Raw genomic sequence first — 23,238 nt, 5'->3', positions numbered from 1 at the left:
TATTATAAAAACTTTCAACTAATGTTTTTTATCATCGTTGCATGGTTAAGGTGCAAGGCAAGTAAAGTTAAGTAGATAATCCCAAAATTTAAATCATTAATACCTAAATGTGCTGTTGTGATTTATTGTTATTCTCTTAAATAATCTAGTTTTTCAGTTGCAAGAAACAGTATTAAATGCTAAAATTTTGTAATGATTTTTAGGAACACAGGACTGGAAGTGACCTCCTGGGTCATTAAATCTAGTCCCCTGCTATCACAGGCAACCCCGCACATAATGCCGTACATAAGTTTATCAAGCTCTATCTTAAAACTAGTTAGGAAAAGTAGGGGCAAACAACCTATGGAAGGCTGTTCCAGAACTTCATTCCTCTGATGGTTAGAAACCTAATTTCAAAGCTAAATTTATTCATGGCCAGTTTATACACACTTGTTCTCTTGCCAAAATTGTCCTTTAATTTTTATGCTAAGCCTTCCATTCGCTGGGAAATGTAGTTGTATAACCCAAATCAAATCCACTAAGCCTGTCTACATTGAATCCAGCCATCAAGGAAAAATAAATTACATGGCAAAAAAAAATTTGTTTTGTTACTATGCCTTATTTAAATCAAACCGGTAATGCAATAGTAAATTAGTCTCAAATGAGTGCTTTGGATTACAATGATTGTTGTCTTCTTGCCTGACTTCAGTGTTGCTCTTGGGCCGTGAAGATATCCTATTATCCCAGCTCAATAGTATTTCTCAAAATAATTTGAAAGGCAGCTTTTGTCATTGTTGCAATTTAATGTCAATTGAAAAAGTCACACAAGATGGTACCACTGTGGAGATTCTGTCCCAAGCACACAAAAAACAAAAACAAAAAACACCACATGTACAACACCACTGTTTTCAATTTGTCAGATCTAAAGGCGATATCTTACAATGATTTTTTTATAGCCTAAAGACATAGTGATTCTTGGATGTGAAATGCAGTGATTATGATGGTCCTCTGGACTTGATGTTTAGCAGCACATATTTTTAAAATTAGACCAAATCTACATTTCTTTTCAATCTCATGCAAGCATACCATCATACCATATTAGTAGTACAATAGCATTTGACAGTCAAGATTCAGCAATTAGGAATTCCAACCCGCAGGCCTGGGATGAGTGGCACTATGCAGAGGTCATCTGAAAAGAGTTTTCTGTACAAGCAGAAACCTCATAAACTCTGTACTGCTTTAAACTAGGGAATTAAATACAGAAAACATAAATTAGTCTAATCTGGGGCATAGAGACTTTTTTGCTTTGAGACTTGCATAACTAGTCCACAGCTAATGATACTGCTCATGAGAGTGCCTACTTTATAGAGCATTTACTGCTTAACAATACCAGATTTGCACTAGTGCTAACTGAGCTAGGGCATGTGTCACACCCCTGGCTGAGTCCCTCCTGTGTGTAGTCACTAGTCTGCTTTACTGGACCCGACCTTCGGATCCTGTATGCTTCCAAGCACACCAGATCTGGACAGTGTCTCTAGCTCTGGCCTCTCAGACACACTCCCAGAGTGTAGATTCCCTGTCTGACAGCCCATTGGATGGTGGGGCACCATGGTCCAGCTGCCCAGACTTCCAAGACCCCTTCCAAGTTTCCCCCATAGCTTATGCATGCTCTCTCCAGAACTCCACCCATGTGGGCATGCCAGATTATAGTTTAACTCTTCTGGGACCGCATGACACGTAAGGAACACAGAGGCTTTACAAAGGAACTTCTTAAACACACCCACACATTACTCTTAAACAGTTCAAGGATATAAGAGCTATGAAAAAACAACAAACCCGTGTATGCTCTCCCCACTGAGTCTATGCTAACCCCTTCTGAGAGTCCTTAGGCTCTGTCCCTGTGTGAGGTGGGTAAGTCCCTCCTTGCCTTCTTCCTCTTGACATGCTCTCTGCTTCCTGGCAGTGTTTGGTTTCAGTCCCCTCTGGCTGGCTTGACAGCCTTCACTGAGTAATTAAAGTCCCAGCCCTCTGGAGAGAAACTGGAAGAACCAGCTTCCTTTAACTTAGTCCCTCTGTTTATCAAACTCATTGTTCTCAGAGGGGAGAGGCACCTTTGTTGTTTTTCTCATTCAGGTTCAGACCCTAGGCACAAGCCCCACTTCAACAAGATGATGATGCAATCCAACATGATGGTTTCAGTATACAAGGAAAGACACAATCAAGGTTATACTCAAAATAGAGGCTGAAACATGGTTTTCACAAAATCAGACAGGGGACACAGATATAACACCCAAACTGTCACATCATGTCACTTCTAAAACACCAGAATTCATATTTGTGTAATGAACCATCCTGTACTTTTAAACTGTATTTTCATAGTGCCACTTTTGCTTCAGAGGATGCTTTCTATCCAAGGAGTGAAGTCCTGGCCCACTGAACTCAATGCAAATTTTGCCATTGACTGCAGTGGGGCCAGGATTTCACCCAGGGTTTTCACTGGGTACAAGAAATTATGCAAATAGTATTAGAGTGTACTTCAGGTCAATTCAAGAGTAAACCAAATGAAAATGGTGGTGTAGCTCAGCATACAACATTTTAAGATTTGAAGTACCTTCATTAATATTTCTATACCAAGTGATAATGAGACAAAAGGCTTTCCTTAATTTTTCTACTGCCCTCACTTTTTTAATCCTTTTTTTCCACTTCAGTGAAGAAGTCATTATCAAGACCTAGTGTATAATTATATTACTGATCCTATTTCCTTATAGATTTGCTATGGTTTCAAAACAAAAATAAATAAAAAAGACTTTAAATGAAGGTTTAACACAATTAACAGGAGGGGAAAACGTTGATTTCTAAGTGTAAACATTCTTTGCTGTGGGACCTAGGAGGGTGCTAGTTTAGATTGAACAGCTAGATATTCTCATCTCTTATACTTCCTTTTATTTTCCTAGTGAACATTATGTAATAGAGGTCAAGCTTCCAGCAAAGATGTTTGAGTTGCTGCCACAAGAGATCAAAGAAGGAAAGCAGCTGCATGTGTACCCAGTCCTCTTTAATGTTGGAATCAATGAACAGCAAACACTTGCAGAGAGGTAAGGCAGCACCTTTAGAAAGATACATGTTTCAGTTTCTGCTTCTGGATGTTGTGCTAGTCCAGATGGTCTCTCACAGGATTACATAGAAATCTTGCTTATTACTTGCCCTTGGGCCAATTCGGATTGTTTTGGTACATATTAGAAAAATAAATCACATTAAGGGAGATAATCGGATGGTATGAACTAAAACAAACAGTGCAAAAAGTCAGGAAAAGATATGTGATAAGTATATCAATCTATTTCCTACAGTTAAAGCCTGATTTGTTCTTTAATACACACACTTATCTTTAATTCACACTGACAGAAGCAATGTATTCTCAAAGAGCAGATATTGGCCCTTTGAAACATCTCTTCGAAAATCCTAAAACCACTTAATTTGTTATCATAGCATGTGAAGCTGAAATGTTGGGCAGGTAACAGGCATTGGGAGATGCATACTTTCCTCACATTTTTTATATTGATAGTATGGGGCTCATGAATAGAGGTAATAGATAATAAAGTAATAATGGGTTATGTTATTAATAGTCTTATAATGGCAGGAATGGTGGTGGTATATTTTCTTAAACTTTTAATGTATAAATATGCCTGCACAGCCTAGCCTAGCTACAGCCTCAAGACAGTTCTGTATATCAAGCTGGTCCGCCTATAGTACAGTTCCTGTCAAAGATTCACCAAACTATTCACCTGCTTCCTAGGTGAAGGACAGCTATGGGTACTGTTAAATAATATACGTGACTACAAGGAAGAGCCTCCAGAGTTACATGCTGCTAGTATTACTAGGTGCACTGTGCAATTAGACAAAACATATTTTTATTTATTATTTGTATTATCGTTGTGCGTAGTGCTCTAGTCATGGATGAGGATTCCAATATGCTGTACAAACACAAAACAAAAGATGGGCCATGCCCCAAAGAGTTTACAGTCTAAGGTTATGTCTGCACTGGGAGCTGGAGGTCTATTTTCCAGCTCAAGGAGACATACCCGCGCTAGCTTTGACTGAGCTGGCATGCTAAAAATAAAGTGTAACCTCAGCAGCAGGAGGGGCTGACGATAAGACAAGAGACGACAGATGGGTGGATAGATAGGGGAGTACAAGGAAACAATGAGATACCAATGGCCTAATCTTTGTCAAGTTTTGTGTAGGCATCAAGGCAAAGGAGAGTTTTAAGGATTAGAAGGAGAATAATGAGGTAGCATTGTGGATGTTTATGGGGAGCAGCCTCCCAAGTGTGAGGGGCAACGTGGGAGAAGGCATGAAGGGACTTGTTTGAGAAGTTTAACGAGTTGGTGATGGAGGCTGGCATGGGCCAATCAGAGGCAGGAGTTGATATCTCAGTAGTGAATGAGAGATGATAGGTAGGGTGGGAATAGGCTGTGAACAGCCTTAAAAGTGAAGACAAGTAGCTTATGTTTGATGCAGTAGAGAAAGGGAAGCCAGTGGAGGGAGGCAAAGAAAGAGGTGACATGGTCAAAGTGACAGGCTCAGAAAATTACATTTGCAGCAGCATTCGGAATGGATATGAGCAGGGCAAGATTGTATTTGACAAGGCCAGAGACAAGGTTATTGCAGTAATCGAGATGTGATATGAGAGCGTGGAAGAGAGTTTTAGCTATGTGGATGGATATGAAAGGCCGGATTTTAGAGATGTTAAACAGAAAGAATCAGCAAGATTTAGATACAGCCTGGATGTGAGGATTTAGAGAGAGGGCTGAGTTGAAGATGATACCCAGATTATGGGCGTGAGTGACAGGGAGGATGGTGCTGTTGTCCACAGTGACCAATGTACTGCTCTTTTCTGTATGCACATACAAAAGAAAATCATACCATAAAAATGAAAAACTAAGAAAACATGTCTGTCAAGCAAATCAAATTGGATTAATCTATGGAGAAATAACTATTCTGCCATTTCAGGTATAAACATAAAACTTTGAGTTCACAATATTATCTGACTTCACTGGACTCCCTTGAATTTTAGAGATTCACGTTTGTACTAGAGAAATGAAATTAAGATTGGAAACACTGAATGTGTTTTTCAGTAAAAGTTTATCTATAAGTATTGGGGAGGGGAGAGAAATAATCATCATAATAGGAAACATTAATAACAATAGAAATCATCTTTTGATTATTAATGTTCTACTAGTAAATGTTATTTCAATAGAACTGAATATCTCCAGTTTCAGTGAGCCATAGCTGGGAATATATTTGATTAAGAGTAACACTGAGACACTTGGAAAATGATAGGCAAGCTTCAACAGAAGAGCAGATATAGTTAATATCTACTTTGGTTGCATTATAAGAAATCATGCATATAACATACAGAAATCATGACAGAATGTAAAAATACAGCATTACATTTAGGAGTGATGTACATAGATTATCTTTTCCCCACTCTGTATCACACAACAGCTAAAGAATTTAGACCCAAATTCTGCATGTGCATCTGCATTCACACACGCACCTTCCATAGTACAGTTCAGCTGGAACAGATGTGGACAGTGCAAAGGTGCAGAGGAAGGGTGATGGCATGGTAATTTATCCATGACAATGTAGCTAGGCTAGCCAAACTGCCTATCTAAGATTACCCCCCCTCTCCTTCACAGCACCTAGATATTGTGGTGATGTACACTTCAGAAATATTTATATGATAAATAGATTAAATAGGGCACAGTAGTGGCTGAAGCTACTGCAGCCAGTGGATGCAATAGTGGTTGTGGAACAACCATGTGACGTTATTTACTTACCTGGATGGTTATCTGTGGTTATCTGAACTCAAAGCTATGGTAACTAGTCTCTGTTTTCCAGGCACTGTCAGGAGATAAATCAGTGAGGGGACACAGCACCTCCGTCTGAGAAATGATTGTTTTATACAAGAGTGCTTTCGCCCAAAAATCCATGTTTTTATTGAATACAAAGAACACTTCAAAATTAGCAATACTCTAGTTACCCAAAATATAGTTACCCGAAGTCTGAGGTGGTGTCAAGTGACAGCAGCAGGTTTCCAGTGGCTAGCCTTCCTCCTAGCCGCTGTGGAGATTGTCAGTGTCTTCTTGCTCATAGAAAATCCAAACTTCTCCAAAATACACTTTCTAGCTAATCTTTTTTATAAGTAATTCAAAACAAAGCATAACTCCAAATAAGTTATAATTGGCTGATTGTTTCCCTAGCAACAGCAAAGAACTCATAATTTCTACTTATCGGTAAAGCAACTCTAGCAAGAAACATACAGACACAGGCACCCAGACTAAGGTCAGCTATCCTTGTTAGTAACACTGCGGCTGCGCAGATGTTTTTGTCAGCCTAAGCAAGGCCAAATTCTTTCTCACTACATGGTGTCCTCGCTTCCAGCTTATGGTGGCTAAGCACAAGATATCTGTGGGTTATGTCAAGTCCAGGTCTCTCGTAACAGGATCTTTGTACCACACTTATCGCCATAATACTTGAGCACCTTCTGCAGACTATCACAACACAATAAAGACCTTCTGATTTCCTCTCTCCTTCCTGGTGGATCACTGGAATTTTGTCTTCCTTTTCTTCCATTTCTTCATCTCCCTGTCTCTCTCTCTCTCCCCTCTCCATGTTCTTCCTGCTCTCATTGCCCCTCCCTTGTTCTTCCGTTGTCTTTTCCTTTTTGCTTTGGTGTTTATGGGAAAGCTGGACTTGAAGAAGCGAGGTTACATGTCACTCTGGAGGCAGTGATCTCTGAAGCTAGTCTCAGCTCTCCAAAAGAGTGTTCCATAGTTTTGAGCCTGCTGCCAAGAACACTGTCTTCACTCGCAGCATTTCACCCTAGAGCAGGGGTCGGCAACCTTTCAGAAGTGGTGTGCCGAGTCTTCATTTATTCACTCTAATTTAAGGTTTCACGTGCCAGTAATACATTTTAACATTTTTAGAAGATCTCTTTCTATAAGACTATAATATATAACTAAACTATTGTTGTATGTAAAGTAAATAAGGTTTTTAAAAATGTTTAAGAAACTTCATTTAAAATTAAATTAAAATGCAGAGCCCCTGGAGCGGTGGGCCAGGACCCAGGCAGCGTGAGTGCCACTGAAAATCAGCTTGCGTGCCGCCTTCGGCACGCGTGCCATAGGTTGCCTACCCCTGCCCTAGAGTGTGGACAGTAGCTTCTGTGAAACCTAATTGTCATGGAAAATCATAGTCTTAGAGAGAATTCTCTTAGGTAGCATGGGCCAATGCCATGAAGAGCCTTAGAGATGAGAACAGACATCCTGAATTTGACTGGGTGTCCTGTGAGGAGTCAGACTAGTGAGCATTTAGGTGATACATTCCCAGCAACCTCTGTTGCTGAAAAAATGAGCTGCAGCATAGTAGAACAACTGAAGCCTTTTTAAAGTGTGCGCGCTTTAGCTTCACCTAAATGCAGTCACAGTAATCCGGCCTGGAGGTCACAAAGGTGTGGGTCACAGTGGTTAGGCCACTATCTAACAGCAAAGGACATAGCTTATTGGCTAGTTGCTGGTGCAAGAAGGAATCCCTGAAAGCTGAATCTAACTGTTCAGGAGCAAGGAGAGGAGTCCAGAAGGATCCAAGGATATGAACCTTGATTATTTGCAGCAGACAATCTCAGTAGAGGGTGCTGCTATGGTAGTGGCTAGGTGTTCAAAATGTTTTCCTGCTGACATCACCTCCATCTTGCCTGAGTTCAGTTTCAGCTGCTGACTTCTGCTGAAGCAAAGGCATTATTAGCATCAAAAGTGAATGAGATGTAAAAGTTGGTGATGTCTGTACAAAAGCAGGCTGGCATTCAGACTTCCACAGCAAATCCTGGCACAAAGCCCATTTACTCTGGCTGTCTACAGGGAAGCAGGATTTGGGACTTAATGAATAGTCATGAGATGAAAGTAAGCAGGGATTTTTGTCTGTTAGCTTCTGTTTTTTGGAAGGATGTTCAGGAGTGGTTTAAACTAGTATTTGTTAATGGTATAATGTATATTTGAGGTTAGTTATTTTCTGTTGTATAAATCTATTAAAACAAATATTAGGAGAAAAAACAATTCTCTATTTACATAAAGAAGCCAGAGCTGAAGCTGAGTTAGGTATGTATTTTGTTTCTTGGTTTTAGAGAAGGGGGTGAAGTGGGGTGTGTGTTGTTTATAGAATTTGTTTTATTTTTATTTCCAACATTGTCCTTTGCCGTTTTAGGTTTGGAGATACCACTTTGCAAGAAAGTGTTAACCAGGAAAATTTTGAACTTCTTAAAGAATATTACAAATTGTTTACTGAAAAAATGCCTCCTGATTGTAAGTATAAAATTAATAATGTAGCATTCAAACTGATTTTAATAAGAGTTACAGGTGATAGACCATGGCAAATTGTAATGCTGAAACTTTAAAAGTGTTAGTATGCAGCTTCTTTACGTCTAGCCCTCAATCCTGCAGCTTATTCCAAGTAGGTGGACCCCTGTGACTACATGGGGCACCTCTGAAGTCAATAGGGGTCCATCCGCATGGCACAAGTTGCAGGATCCAGGTCATAGTAGAAAGGTGAAACAGTAACAATGGAGTAAATTATCATGTATTGCATATTTAACAACATAATATTTATAGTAACATAAGTAGAGGTAACCTATGGTATTCATGCACAGATACCCGTCAGAAGTTTGAGTCAATTAGCTCCAGTTATTCACTTAACTTTTTATTCATTTCTGAATACTTAACAAGATGTACAAAACTAATGAGTGAATTGCAGCTATGGACCCTATCAATGGGTCCCATTGTAATGTCCAATTAAGTTAATGGAAAGATTTTCATTGACTTCAATGGACATTGGATTAGCCCCTGTATGTAAATAGAATACTGTTTTATTTCTTTAATTGTTGAACTCAAACACTGAAAAGACCTATTAGGTCATCTAGTCCTGCCAAGGCAGGGTTATGTTCTCAAGTGCTTTGTCTAATGTATCTACTTTTAAATAACTTCAGCAATGGGGCTTCCACCACATCCTTGGGAAATTATTCCACAATCTAAAGATCTCACCATTAGGAGATTGTGGGTTTTTTTTAGTGATAGTCACCCTACATTTTTCTTTGCTCAATTTCAAAACATTACTTTCAGACACTTGAACCATCCTCAATAATTTGTTTCTCTTCTTTCTTGTGTCTATATAATCCTAAAATATGTTTCTGTTTCATCTGACTCATCTCGTGTGATTTGGGTCACAAGGATCAGGGCTTAGTTTAGGATCTGTCATTTATGTGTGGCTTTTTCTTTTTCTTTTTCTTTGTGATGCAGACCTTATCATGATAATCCCTACTTTTTGTCATCTCAAGATTGATCAGGTCACTTACCATCTCTGTGTCTCTCTTTTTCCATCTGTAAAATGTGGGTGGCCATGTTTATCCACCTTTGTAAAGGGCTTTGAGATCTGTAGATGAAAAGTGTAAGTGTGTATTGTTGTTATGATGTGTCTATTCCTTATAAATTTCTGCTGCTGACTACAGCAGCCTCTGGGCTAATAAATATTTCTTGCAGGAAGCATATAACACCTTTATTCTGTGATCTGCTTCTATTTTGTGTCCCGGAGTAATTTAAGGTGTTACTTTTAACATATAGGGCATAAAATGGGTTGGGTCCCAGTTACTCCAAAATTGCCTCTTACTGCATTTGGGATTGGCAGAGGCAGGTGGTATAACTCTCACATGGTTTCACTGCCAGGGGCTGAAGGCAAGAGGATTTCAATGAAGAGTCATCGAATAGTGGAATTTGCTTTCTGGCCTGATTAGTCAATTTTATTCTGTTGACCTTCAAGTCAATCTGCAAGGCTGAAGTGTTCTCTGGCTTTTTTTCTAGGGGGCAGGGTGAGTATCAGGGTGAGATGATGGTAGGTGTCAGCTCTGTAGGGAAGATGGTAGGATTTGGAGAGTTTATTAATCTTTCTGGACACAGAACTAATTCATTTTGTTGCTTTATATTATTTGTTCGCGCACTGAGAGTATGACCTAATGTAGAAGACTTCTATTTCATTTGATTACCGCTGAACAAAAGCAGCTTCTAAGCGATATATATATATATATATACGATTATTAATATGTATATTTATACTACATGTGCGGTGGTGATATTCATGTGATAAACAGATAATCATAAGAGTCAGTCCCCAAGAAGCTTGCAGTCTAAACAAAGTTATTTTTTGTTGTTTTCCTCTCTAAGCCTGTACAGTTGTCAGTACTAAAACGTTCTGCCTTTCCATTAAAGGATATAGTAAATAGTACCAAAACCATGTTTTTACAACTCTCTCTCTTTAAAAACATCTTTTTTTCTGAAAAAGGAGACAGTTGGAACACAATATGATGTGGTATGATATAAAAGTTTTATCACTTTTTCACCACATTAAAGTTCAAGCTTCTTGTTGTCATCTTCAAGGCCCTTCACGTATCTGCCTATCTCTACTTATCTTCTCACATCTCTTGTCACATTGCCCTATGCTCTGCCAGCCTACACATGTCTGTGATGGTGTATATGAACCCTATGCTTCAACAGCCACAAAAAACGCTAATGACAGAGCAATTATTCCCCCTCTGTGGCTAATTAATTGACTAGCAACAGCCTGGAAAAAAGGCCAAAGCTCAGGCAGAAGTGGTGGCAACCAAAGAGGCTGGGAACTGCCTTACAGAAGCTTCTCAGCACAAGTCTGACAAAGAGACACCTACGGAACAGACCTAGAAACCCCGTAGGGAGTGGGTTGAAACTTCCTAAGGCCAATGTTGCCAGGCACTTGAGAAGAATTCAGCACAGGGATTAAGGAGTAACCTTTATAGGCTTGGAAGGCCATGAGAATGGGGTCTGAAAGAATGAGCATACCCTTAATAGTCTCTTAGTTAGAGAGCAGGGAGCTGAGCTCCCTCACAACACCACTTCTTGCCTCTCCTACAACCCTCCACATGTTTTCTTTCATGCCATCCCTTACACATGGAACATACTCCCTGATGTGGCCACTACCATGTCCTGCTTCAAATGTCTCAAGACTCAATTCTACCATGATGCCAAAATGAAATTGCTCACCTAACTATGGCTAGTCAGAAAGGTAGTCAGTAGGGTTTTTTTATGTGATAATATATTTAATGTCTTGGTCCGTTGCTTATCTTTTAGTCCGTGAGCTCTTCAGGACTGGGATTGTGTCTTCCTGCATATGTGGACCATGCTTAGCACATTGTGAGTGCTACCATAATAGAATAAATGTAAATTGTTACATGTTTGGGTTGATTAGCGTAACTCAAAGGGCCTTTGCTATTCAGGAGTACTGGAGACATCCCAAATTCATGCCAATAAACCTTCATACTACGTGACACCACCATTTATTTCTTCTATAGAGGTCATGATACTGAATAGAAAGTACACTAATAATCCTACACAGGTTGACTAATATGTTCAATCTGAGCTTCCCGGCAGTATACAGTTATTTTTGTATAATACCTGTCTATTTTATAACTAGCTAATATATTCTTCTGTCTCACTTATGATGAGACGACAACAGCAATATAAACAGACAGACAAGTTGGTTTATTTTTTTTAATGAAAGTTATTCACAACAGGTGACTCTCAGTGCTTGGCAGCATTTTTCACCATCATCATTACTGCTGCTTATGGTTATTTTCTCACTGTTTTTTGACAGGTTTGAGTCAGAGCTTTGTGGGTTCATGTGATGAATGTTATCAAATGCACACTTTGCATTCACAACATAATTATACTCTGCATAGGCTAGTAGATTTTTTCTTGCCAGGATCTTTAACAGCCACTGGAATTAGTGGTGTTCAGGTTAGTCTTTTTTTCCACCTTGAGAGTTAATCAGAAAATTATTTTCTTCTTTTGCTGCTGCTATCTGACTTTGGTGTTTGAAATAGACATCTCTTTAATCTGCAAATGAGTGGAAACTTAAGTACTATGCAAGAGAGCCTCTCTTGCCTGAAGCTGCTAGAATTGTCGCATTAGCTGAAGAGTAGTCTCTTGCTAATGAATTTACTCAGTATTTGCATGCAGCAATAATCTAAATAGGTGACAGGCTGAGAACCTCAGCTTTTCAAATGGCTGCATGAAGTGACTTTACCTCCGACACCATAACTCCGAATTTCTATTAAGTAGTCCTTCAGATTAGTGTATATGTGTGTGAGCGTGCGTGAACACACGCACATTGCTAAAACAGATCACCTACTACCTCCATTGGACCTAAATAACTAAAAAAAAATTTTTCATGCAAATGACAACCCCTAGTTTTCATCACCTGGGTACCCACCTGTGAGGCTGACCCTGAGTGTTTATTCATATGCCATGTTAGTAATTTAAAAGGGATGGAAAATCTTCAATCTTTTTCTCTGTTTTCTGGTCTTACAATTATTAATCTCCACAACAGAGAGTTATGATCTGGAAAGTTTTTCCTTCCAGAATTTGTAAAATCTTTTTATTTTTCATCTTACATTACTTATTAAAGATTGGAGCTCTTGAAGTATTATTCTGGGCTATCCTGTGATGTGCATAATGTGCAATAGTTATCTCACACCAACCATTACTCCCCTGATTCCTATCTTCCATGCATATTCTATCACTGTTAACAACTTTTTCCTCCTTTACCCATGTCAACAATCCCCCCCAATCTACCTCTACTCCATCTGCTTTATATAAAATGCTACTGTGATCTGTTTCATTCTGGGATTCATTCTGGTAATAATTTGTAACTGTTCTCCCAAGTGTCTTCCTCCTTTCACCTCATTTTTACTGTTGCTGCTGTCTTTTCAGTCTCCTTGATCTTATCATAGTAATTGACACTGTGCCACTCCATCTTCCTGGACCACCTCCAAATCAATGCAGACATCTCTGGTTCCCTTCAAGAACTATGCTTATCTAGCCTCACTGCACATTTCTGCTGATGTACTTTTCTTATTGCGGTTTCTCCATTTCTGGTGAGCCAAGAGCCCTTGCTCTATGGAGATTCATAATGTTTTCTTCTTGTTCTTCTGGTCTTTTTTATTTACCTTCTTCCTTCTCTGTTATTTTCTCTCCACCTTTTAACTATGTGTATCATAATGCTGATATTCAACTGTATATATATCATTCAACATCTTTAATAGCTCATCTCCATCCACCCTCTCTGTTCTCTTGACTTGAGGCTTGTCTATACAGGGAAGTTAGTGCACAGCAAGATAAGGTGTGAATTTACAGCACACTGGCTACACTGCAGTTACTTCCTGTATGAGCACTTTTACTGCACACTTTGTGAGCTTTAGCTTAGTACGCTTTAAGGTGTAAGTGCTCAGCTGCACTCCAGGGCTTTCGTTGCACTCAGGGCCGGCTCTGGCTTTTTGGACGCCCCAAGCAAAAAAAAAAAAAAAAAAACCCTGCGGCGCGGCCGGAGTGCGGGTGTAGGGGGACCGGCTGGGGGGGGGAGCAGGCAGGGGAGAGAGAGAGAAGGGGGCGGCCAGGGCTACAGCAGGGGCGCTGCCACGCGGCCCCTCCTGCTGCGCCGCCTCCTGCCGCCTACCGCGAGGGCTCCGCTCCGGTCGGCGGGGAGGGAAGGAAGAGGACTGCCCTGCAGGGTGCTCTGGTTCTCCGCGCCACCGCCCCCTACAGGGCAGCCAGAGCGGAACAAAACAAAACAAAAAAAGCAGCCGTGCCGCCCCAGGATTGGGCAGAATGCCGCCTCCAACAATCTGCCGCCCCAAGCACCAGCTTGCTCAGCTGGTGCCTGGAGCCGGCCCTGGTTGCACTGTAGCAGTGTCCACATGGTGAGTTACTGCATCGCAAGCTGATGCACTGTAGATTCACATCTTGGCTTGCTGTGATGCAACTCACCATGAAGATAAGCCCAAAGTAAATTTTCAGCTTCATTTCAAGTGCCTTCAGTTAAATGTCTTACAGACAGACATCCCTCTCTTGACTAAGTGGAGCTTACCATTGACCATTATCTATTCTTCCACACCTCATTTATGTGCAAATCTGCCCATCTCCACCTCTGCAAAATTGCCCAGGTATGCCATTGATTTGAGTTCCAGTCTGTTATACTACTAATGCTCCTCTTGTCTTCACTATTGGATTTCCCTGTGGCCTCCCCAAATCCCAGCTCTTCAGACTCCACCATTTTAAACATGCTGTACAAAGATCCACATTACACTGTCAAGGCCTGGCCCAGTCCTGCTCTCTGAAGAGGTAGCACTCTGCTGTGAGAGGATCTAAGCACTGAATCCCACCTGCTGCTAATCATCCTGGACTGAGTTGTAACTGATCACTGTTCCTACCACTGGGCCACTAAGGCACGCTCCCCACGGGTACCCACCCCCTTTTCCCTGAAACAGGTTTCTGTGAAGAGAGAGCCCATTCAAAGGCAAAGTCCCTGCTGGCAGGAGCCCATTGTTCAAGCAGGTGAGAGCCATTCTCTACTGATTGTCCCTTGATTTGTCAGACCTTTCCAGGCTGAGTTTTCTTCCTGTGTGCCAAGTTCCTGCTACAAAGTGGATAGTCTAACTTACAGTGATAGTTGCAATGTTCTTAAAACCAAATGGAATTTGTAACTGGACATAGACATTTTTACCAAGCTGATGACCCTTTCATTTCAGGATTCCTTTCAAACTGCTTTTTAAAAAGAAAAAGAACAAACTTTTCTACGCAGCTACTGTAGCACACATTATTAGTCTCTCTCTTGTCCCCCCTCTCTCTGCTCATCTGGCCTCCTCTGTGTGCCTCTCTGCTTTCTCACCATCTTTGGTTAGCAAACTTCTTCCTCCATAGTTCTTGCCATCTGGAGCAGCCATTCTGTACCTCTTTGCTTCATTGACTTTCCATCTTCTTTCAAACCACAGATGAAAACAGTTTTCACTTGCCCATTCATCTTCATTTCTCATTCCCTTTGACTCTCTACTCCTATTGAACCATACATAATAGTGAAGTGTTTTGGGATAGTTTCCTACTAAAAATGCATACAAATAAAGTTCTATATAACCCTCCCGATTCATCCAAAATACAGTACCACTTTTACAATATCCCAGAAGAGCTGAACATACGAAGGATACGAAAATGTAGCATGCTTATTGAAAAGTAAATTTAATAAAACATACACAAAGGTAACCATATGTGGTAACAGGGCCGGCTCTAGGATTTTTGCCGCCCCAAGCAAAAACAATTTTGGCCGCCCTCCCCCCCCCCCCCCCCCGTTTTTTAATTACCCCGGCCCCACCTCAACTCCTCCCCTTCCCCAAATCCCCAGCCCTGCCTCCTCCCCCCAGGCTCTCAAGCCTAGGAGGGAGGGAGGGGGCGAAACGGCCGCTCGGGATCTCCCCCTCCCTCCCAGGTTTGAGAGCCTGGGAGGGAGGGGGAGACCCCGAGCCGCCGCGGCGCGTGAAACAGCTGATTCGTGCGCCGCTGCTCCCCCTCCCTCCCAGGCTCTCAAGCCTGGGAGGGAGGGGGAAGCAGCGGCGCGCGAATCAGCTGTTTCGCGCGCCGTGGCAGCAGCAGCGGAGGTGAGCTAGGGCGGCCGGGGCACATTTTTAGGGGCGGCATTCTGGCGCCGGCCATGCCGCCCCTAAAAATGTGCTGCCCCAAGCACCAGCTTGTTTTGCTGGTGCCTAGAGCCGGCCCTGTGTGGTAAGAATGATTGTTTAGGACTCACCCTAAGAGGCTACTAGCATAAATGTAGATTAAGCCGTGCCTCTGTTGTTTTAAATTGCCACTTTGATATGTGGGCAATAGTCACATCCATGTCAGGATGCTGTGGGATGATATGCTCCAGCCTGAGAAGAGAGCTGCATGCAAAGCACTCTGGAGCCATATGAAAATCAAGAACCTCTGCTTTGGTGCCATATTATGTGTGCAGAGCATGCATGTTCCAAAGTACAACCCCTTTGATAGGATACAGTAATTCTAGGACATATTTCTTTATAATCCACAAAAATAATTTGACAGTTTAATACTGTTATATGATTTAAGGATTTGAACAGTCTTTCACATCCAGCCAAGGCATGAGTTATTTTAGCAATACAGTTTATTAAAAGAATATTCCTGTAACCATGGTAAAATGCATGTCTGCCCAAAATTAAGGATTTGCTAGGATGTATTTGGGAAAGACCATATTATGATGCACTTATATATTTTCTTAATGATAATATGATAAAGTTTCAAAATATCTAGAAACTCCTTTCTGCATATTCATTATATGTATGCTGTGTGTTTTTTAAAAAGTAGACACAATGTGCAGATAAGATAATATATATTTATATAGGCAGATAAGATAATCTTCAATAAAACAATTACAAAAATGAATTACAAAGCCAGCTTTTAAAGTGTTCTCTATTATTTCTTCTGTGTTCTTTTTGTAGTGCAATATTGCATGTGGGTCGGGCAATTCAGAGAGCTTTTTAACATATTTCTTTTTATGTATTTTTAAAATTACTTCTCAACTACATATCATGAGTGAGAGAAACTATCACCTTCATTAGAGATAGAAAATAAAAGTCTATAGATCAAACAGATATCATTCTGCCTGTGATCAGGTTAGGGGAATGGCTATTTGATCTGCATTGTAATATTCTTTTTAGTTTTCACTGTCTGATTTGGAAGTAAATCTTGGATCTCTGTATTTCAGAAGGATTTGGTTTTAGTAGTGGGGGGATCCCTCTGCCTGGTTTTACTGAGGCAAAATTACTCAATTTGCCAATTTGAAGGAAAGAAAGGCACCTGGATAGAATTGTTTTCATACTACTTCCTGTGGGTCTAAGATATTGTTATGTTTTTTAAAACATTAACAGTTGATAAATCACTTTTAGTTCATGTCTGTAAGAAGTAATCCAGAAAAAATGACACCACTTGTCTCTAATAATTTTCACTACTAATTTGGAAAGAGGTAACATGAAAAAAGTAATGTGCTATGTCTGTGCCCATGAAGCCCTAGAATAAATTAAAGTGTCTTGTCCTGGATTACTTAGTCACTTATATTTCCCATTGACTTGTCTTCAGTGGGAAATCTGGATGCACAAGGAATACACAACCAGACCCTCTCAGACAGTTCTCCATTCACTTCCAGAGCCTTTCTATGTTCTTTCTATGTTCTATTTTAAACTGACAACTAGAATCTAGAACTAAGGCCAAATCCTGCAAGGTGCTGAGTAATTGGTAAGATGAAAGTTGAGGACTTTCAGCAGCTCTCAGAATATGACCTATAGAAAGTAAAGCCCTCTGTTTACAGGGAAAATATTTTTTTTCTTATTAATTAAATAGTTAGTTGCTACTTTCTATCAAAATCCTCATGAATCCAAAATGAGACTCTAATGCCTGGTCTACACTGGGGGGGGGGGGGGGGGGGGGGAGAGATCCATCTAAGTTACACAACTTCAGCTATGTGAATAATGTAGCTGAAGTTGATGTACTTGATCGACTTACCGTGGTGTCTTCACCACAGTGAGTTGACTGCTGCCACTCCCCTGTTCACTCTGCCTGCGCCTCTTGCCGATCTGGAGTACAGGAGTCGACGGGAGAACGCTCAGGGATCGATTTATCATGTCTAGACTAGACGCGATAAATTGATCCCCGCAGGATCGATCGCTGCTCGCCGATCCGGCCGGTAGTGAAGACATACCCTAAAGGTTGGAGCTTTTCTTTAGTGAGGAAATCTTTAAGTCAACATAACCATTATCACTAACTGTTTATTTCTTTTCAGGCCTACCACATTTTCAAGAACAGAATGACCTAAAGGGATTACTAGAAAATCTCCATCAAAATATCCAGGCTAAAAAAAGAAAGAATGTAGAAATCATGTGGGTGGCTGCAACGGTAAGCTGCTTTGTTCCAAATACTTTCATATATGATTTACTAATTTTCCATTACTTGTTGATATGAGGGCTGCAAGTGAGTTTTTAAGGACGCACTCAGAAAATGCAGTGATTTGGGTCATAGAAGTACCTACATATTTCTAGACCAGTGTTTTTCTATCATTTTCATCTGCTGAGCTATTGTAAAAAGGTGACCCTCTCATGGATCCGTCTCCCCTCCCAATACCTGAATCCTCTGCTTCTTGATTCTTAACATTTTTCATTATGTAGATCATCTAGATCATCACAGATTCATGGCACAGACAACTCATGGAGGAAGGGTGAGGTCCCAGAGGACTGGAGGAGGACAATTGTAGTACCTATCTTTAAAAAGGGGAACAGATTGGACCCAGGGAATTATAGATACCTGGAAAGATACTGGAACAAATTATTAAATAATCAGTTTTTAAGTACCTAGGGGATAATAGGGTTATAAGGAATAGCCAGCATGTATTTGTCAAAAACAAATTATGCCAAATCTAATTTCCTTGTTTGACAGGGATTACTGGTCTAGTGGATAGAAGGGAAGTAATAGACTTTATATATCTTGATTTTAGCAAGACGTTTGACAGTCTCACATGACATTCTCATTAGCAAACTAGGGAAATGTGGTCTAGATAAAATTATTATAAGGTGGGTGCAAAACTTATCCAAAAAGTAGTTATCAAAGGTTCGTTATCAAACTGGCAGGGCATATCCAGTGGGGTCGCACAGGGATCTGTCATGTGTCCAGTACTATTCAATATTTTCATTAATGACTTGTATAATGGACAGTATGCTCATAAAATTTGCAGATGATACCACGCTGGAAGGGGTTGCAAGCACTTTGGAGAACAGGATTAGAATTCAAAATGACCTTGACAAATTAGAGAATTGGTCTGAAATCAACAAGATGAAATTCAATAAAGACGAGTGCAAATGAACAACTACAAAGTAACTGGCTAGGTGGTAGTTCTTCTGAAAAGGATCTGGGGTTATAGTGGATCACAAATTGAATATGAGTCAACAATATAATGAAAAAGGCTTATCTTTCTGGGGTGTATTAACAGGAGTGTCATAGGTAAGACATGGGAGGCAATTGTCATGCTCTCCTCAGCACTGATGAGGACTCAGATCGACTACTGGAGAGAATAAAAAATGATAAAATGTTTAGAAAACCTCACCTGTGAGGAAAGGTTAAAAAAGCTGGATTTGTTTAGTCTTGAGAAAAGAAAATGGAGGGGGGAACTGATAAGTCTTCAGATATATTAAGGGCTGTTATAAAGAGGAAGGTGATCAATTGTTCCCCGTGTTCACTGAAGGTAGGACAAGAAGGAACCGGCTTAATCTGCAGCAAGGGATATTTAGGTTAGATAGTAGGAAAAATTTTCGAACTGTAAGTGTGGTTAAATTCTGGAGTAGGCTTCCAATGGAAGTTGTAGAATCCCCATTATTGGAGGGTTCTAAGAACAGATTGGACAAACACCTGTCAGGAATGATGTAGGTTTACTTGGACCTATCTCAGCGCAGGGTCCTGGAATTGATGATCTTTCGAGGTCCCTTCCAGCTCTACATTTTTATGATTGTATCATCATTAGTAAGGGCTCCTCCACAGGTCACGGTTCAAAAAAAAGTAGTCTAAGTTCAACCTCCTGCACTGCAAGAGAGCTATCCAAGTTTTCTGCAGCTTTCCATGTAGAAGTACACCTCTACCCCGATATAACGGTGTCCTCGGGAGCCAAAAAATCTTACTGCATTGTAGGTGAAACCGCGTTATATTGAACTTGCTTTGATCCGCCGGAGCATGCACCCTCCCTCCCCCCCCCCCGAGCGCTGCTTTACCGCTTTATATCCAAATTTGTGATATATCGGGTCGCGTTATATTGGGGTAGAGGTGTAGTATACATCTGAGACAGCTGCTTATGGTGAAACTTACAAAGAACAGTTCATGGGACTTAATAAGACGCCGTCGGTTATGCACTTCTGGGAACCAATCCTACACTTGGCTCTGCCTGGGCAGATTCCTGCACCCGTGCAAAGCCCTGTTGAAATCACTAGAGCTCCATGTAAACACAGGGGCCTGTCCATGTGCTCTATGTTACAGTATCAGGGCCTTGGTTAATAATACACGCCTGTAGGGATGTTAAATCATGTAAGATACTCCCTTCAGTATCCAGTTACTGTTTTTACAGTGAATCTTTTTTCTAAATTTAAAATAAATCCATTATTGTTGCATACCAAACTTCAGTTATTCAGAAGTACGGTATCTTACTTTTATTCTCTAGAGTCTAACAAGCCTCGGGGCCGGTTGCAAAACATAATTACTTGGTTTAGCTCTAGTTGAATATTTCTGTACATAAACTCTATTGTTCATAGTTTTATGTAATGAAGGTACTTTAATTTGTAAATGAATAACTAGCTGCTACTGCTATAGGCACTCTACCGATCATCTTTACGTAAATTACACGTATGTCATTCCCATAGCTACTGTCACCATGGCAGTTAGGCATTCCAACGGCAGTGATTAAAACACCAATCAACTAGATATGGTATTTGAAGAAATACAAACTAAGGAAATACAAAGCAAAAAAGTAATTCAAAAAAACCCTCTAATGATGATAAAAATTTCATAAATAAATAAAACATGCCTATTATTTGAAGAGCTCTTGCAGCAGGGACATGAAATTTGGAAGGGGGATTGTCCTGAGGTCAGACCGGGTCCTGGAGTCCTTTGCTGTCCCTGTGACAATCTATTCAGATTTCAATGAGTTACAAGCTATCTGAAATCACTATTTGCAGTCCGAATTATGCTCCATAGAGTTTGATACAGGCTTGGTGCTTTTTAAAAAAAAAATGCAAACATTCTGTCTGCACTGAGCCTGCTCCTCAACCTTACTGAGCCTCCTCACAGGCTTCCTCGGTACTGAATATGCTCCCCAGAATCTCCGTGCCTCATGCTGAAATAACCGAATACTGGTGTGATGTCTCCAATTTTCTTCCTTCCGGGTGATATCCCCACCAAACTCTGCCCACTGTTTGGGGAATTAAATCAGGGAGAAGCCTTTTCTTCCTCTAAAGCAGAGGTGGGCAAACTTTTTGGCCTGAGGGCCACATTGGCGTTGCAAAACTGTATGGAGGGCTGGATAGGGAAGGCTGTGCCTCCCCAAACAGCCTGGCCCCTGCCCCCTATCTGCCCCCTCCCACTTCGCACCCTCAGAACCCCCGACCCATCCAACCTCCCCTGCTCCCTGTCACCTGACTGCCCCCTCCCGGGACCCCCACACCTAACCGCCCCCCGGGACCACATCCCCTATCTAACCCCCCCGCTCCCTGCACCCTGACTATCCTGACCCCTATCCACACCCCCGCCCCCAGACAGGCCCCCCGGGACACCCCGCGTTCCCTGTCCCCTGATACTCCCCAGAACCTCCACCCCATCCAACATCCTCCTGCTCCTTGTCCACTGCCCCAACCCCTATCCACACCCCTACCCCCTGGGACTCCCACGCCTATCCAACCGCCCCCTGCTCCCTGTCCCCTGACTGCCCCCCAGAACCCTCTGCCCCTTATCCAACCCCTCTACTCCCCGCCCCCTTACCATGCTACTCAGAGCAGCAGGAGCTCGCAGCCCCGCCACCCGGCTGGAGCCAGCCATGCCACCCACACTGCCCGGCAGGAGTGGCAGGTCAGAGCGCTGCCGGCGCAGCGTGCTGAGGCTGCGGAGGAGGGGCCCAGGGCTAGCCTCCCCGGCCGGGAGCTCAGGGGCTGGGCAGGACGGTCCCGCAGGCCTGATGTGGCCCACGGGCCGTAGTTTGCCCACCTCTGCTCTAAAGATAGTTTCTTATTGCTGCTCCTCTCTGTGTAATACTCAATGGTCCAAACTATTTCCTCTCTATTCTAACTGTTACTGGTGTCAGGTCTGTTATGTTACTATCAGTAGAGCCTGCAGAGGGAAGAGAAGGCACAGATTCTGCTCCATCTCCTCTGTGGCTGGACTACACAGTAAACTCCTGAATAGCAATCTGTATACAAGAGAGAGGGGCCTCATGAAGCAGGAGGTCTCAGAAAGATTTTCCTTGAAAAAACACCTAAGGGACTAAAAGCCCACAGTGTTCTCTCTACCTTCAATTGCCTGTTGAGGAGAGGATGGAGACGGAGTCTCTGTTTCAAAAGGCCCTGTCTTTCCCAAATGATAGCTCACTTTTATAGCTGTCAGCCAGCTTTGTAGGGTGGGGGTTGCTCAATCCCCCTTCTCCTTCTCCAACTCTCTCTCATTTAGGGAGAGACCGCCATGTATGACTGTCAAGGAGGAGAACAGACCTACCACCAACATAATTTCCTTATACATAACACTTCTCTGAGGGAGAGTGCATGGTTGGGTGGCCATGGAGTATATCTCCAAGGTTGCTGTCAAGAGGGATCTCTTGCAGGCTGTGGAACACAAGTCAGGATTTGACCTCACACTGTATAGATTTTTGAAATCCGGGTGCTTAGTATTGGTATCCAAAGGAGTGTAATTTATAACTTGGCAATGTAAAGTTTGGATCCAAATTCTCTGCTTGTGTAAATAGGCACAGTGCCATGGATTTCAATGGAGCTATGGAAGTTTACACCAGGAGAAAATTTGGCCTTTAGCACACACAGTAGTCTAAACGCAAGCTCTTTCTGTACATTTTCAAATACACAAACTATACAGGGAAAAGACATTCTACCTTTCATTAACGGTGGAAACAACAAGATTTCAATGACACACAAAGACTCTTTTTAGTAATAAAGTTATTGCCGTTTTATATATTGCTAATGCTATTTTGTAGTAAGGTAATAAATGTAACCATATGTATTACAATGTAAATCAACTGTGTGTAAAAAGGTAAGTCTTTTTCCGATAGGAATTCTGCAATTATCATACAACATTACTCTCAGAAGAAGTAAAAGATAAATCAGCATGGGACTCAAATAATCTACCAAGAACAGGACAGGATTTATTTTCACTTCATGTCTCCAGAGATTTCTTTTGTCATCCATTCAGTGAATCTTTAACATATTTTCATAGAGGAAAAAAGTGTTTTGCTGCTTTACAACCACTTAAAAGTTTGCCCTTCACTAAAATGTATAGCCCTTATACTACCCTATTTTAAATTAACCCCCTGGAGTTGACACGTCTGGAGCTCTTGATGTTGATACCATAGTATGTTAGCATCTTTGTATTGGGAAGTCACAATTTCTTGGTGTAAAGGATTTATTAGATTATTGCAGTAAATATATTATTGCTCATTATAATGGGACTACATTTAATGTACATTTAAAGTCTATATTTGCCAACTGTTACCACAGACATTTCTTATTCTAAATATTGGGGGCAGAGGGAAACTAGT

The 23,238-nt window shown here is 41.3% G+C and overlaps 1 protein-coding gene across 8 annotated transcripts in view; it reads left to right on the top strand.

Annotated features, from left to right (window-relative positions):
* Nucleotides 1-23,238, top strand: part of INPP4B (inositol polyphosphate-4-phosphatase type II B) — a 305,271-nt gene that overhangs the window by 237,420 nt on the left and 44,613 nt on the right. For 7 of the 8 annotated variants that reach the window (XM_065404687.1, XM_065404692.1, XM_065404689.1 and 4 more), the window contains 3 exons: nt 2,934-3,074; nt 8,242-8,339; nt 17,734-17,846. In XM_065404687.1, the coding sequence (XP_065260759.1) occupies nt 2,934-3,074; nt 8,242-8,339; nt 17,734-17,846 (352 nt within the window). The remainder of the gene's footprint in view (nt 1-2,933; nt 3,075-8,241; nt 8,340-17,733; nt 17,847-23,238) is intronic. The other variant, XM_065404693.1, reaches the window with a different exon arrangement.

The sequence above is a fragment of the Emys orbicularis genome, chromosome 5, assembly GCF_028017835.1.
Source record: "Emys orbicularis isolate rEmyOrb1 chromosome 5, rEmyOrb1.hap1, whole genome shotgun sequence".
Taxonomy (NCBI): domain Eukaryota; kingdom Metazoa; phylum Chordata; order Testudines; family Emydidae; genus Emys; species Emys orbicularis.
Note: the sequence above shows the minus strand (reverse complement) of the source record. Positions and strands in the feature narration are given on the sequence as shown.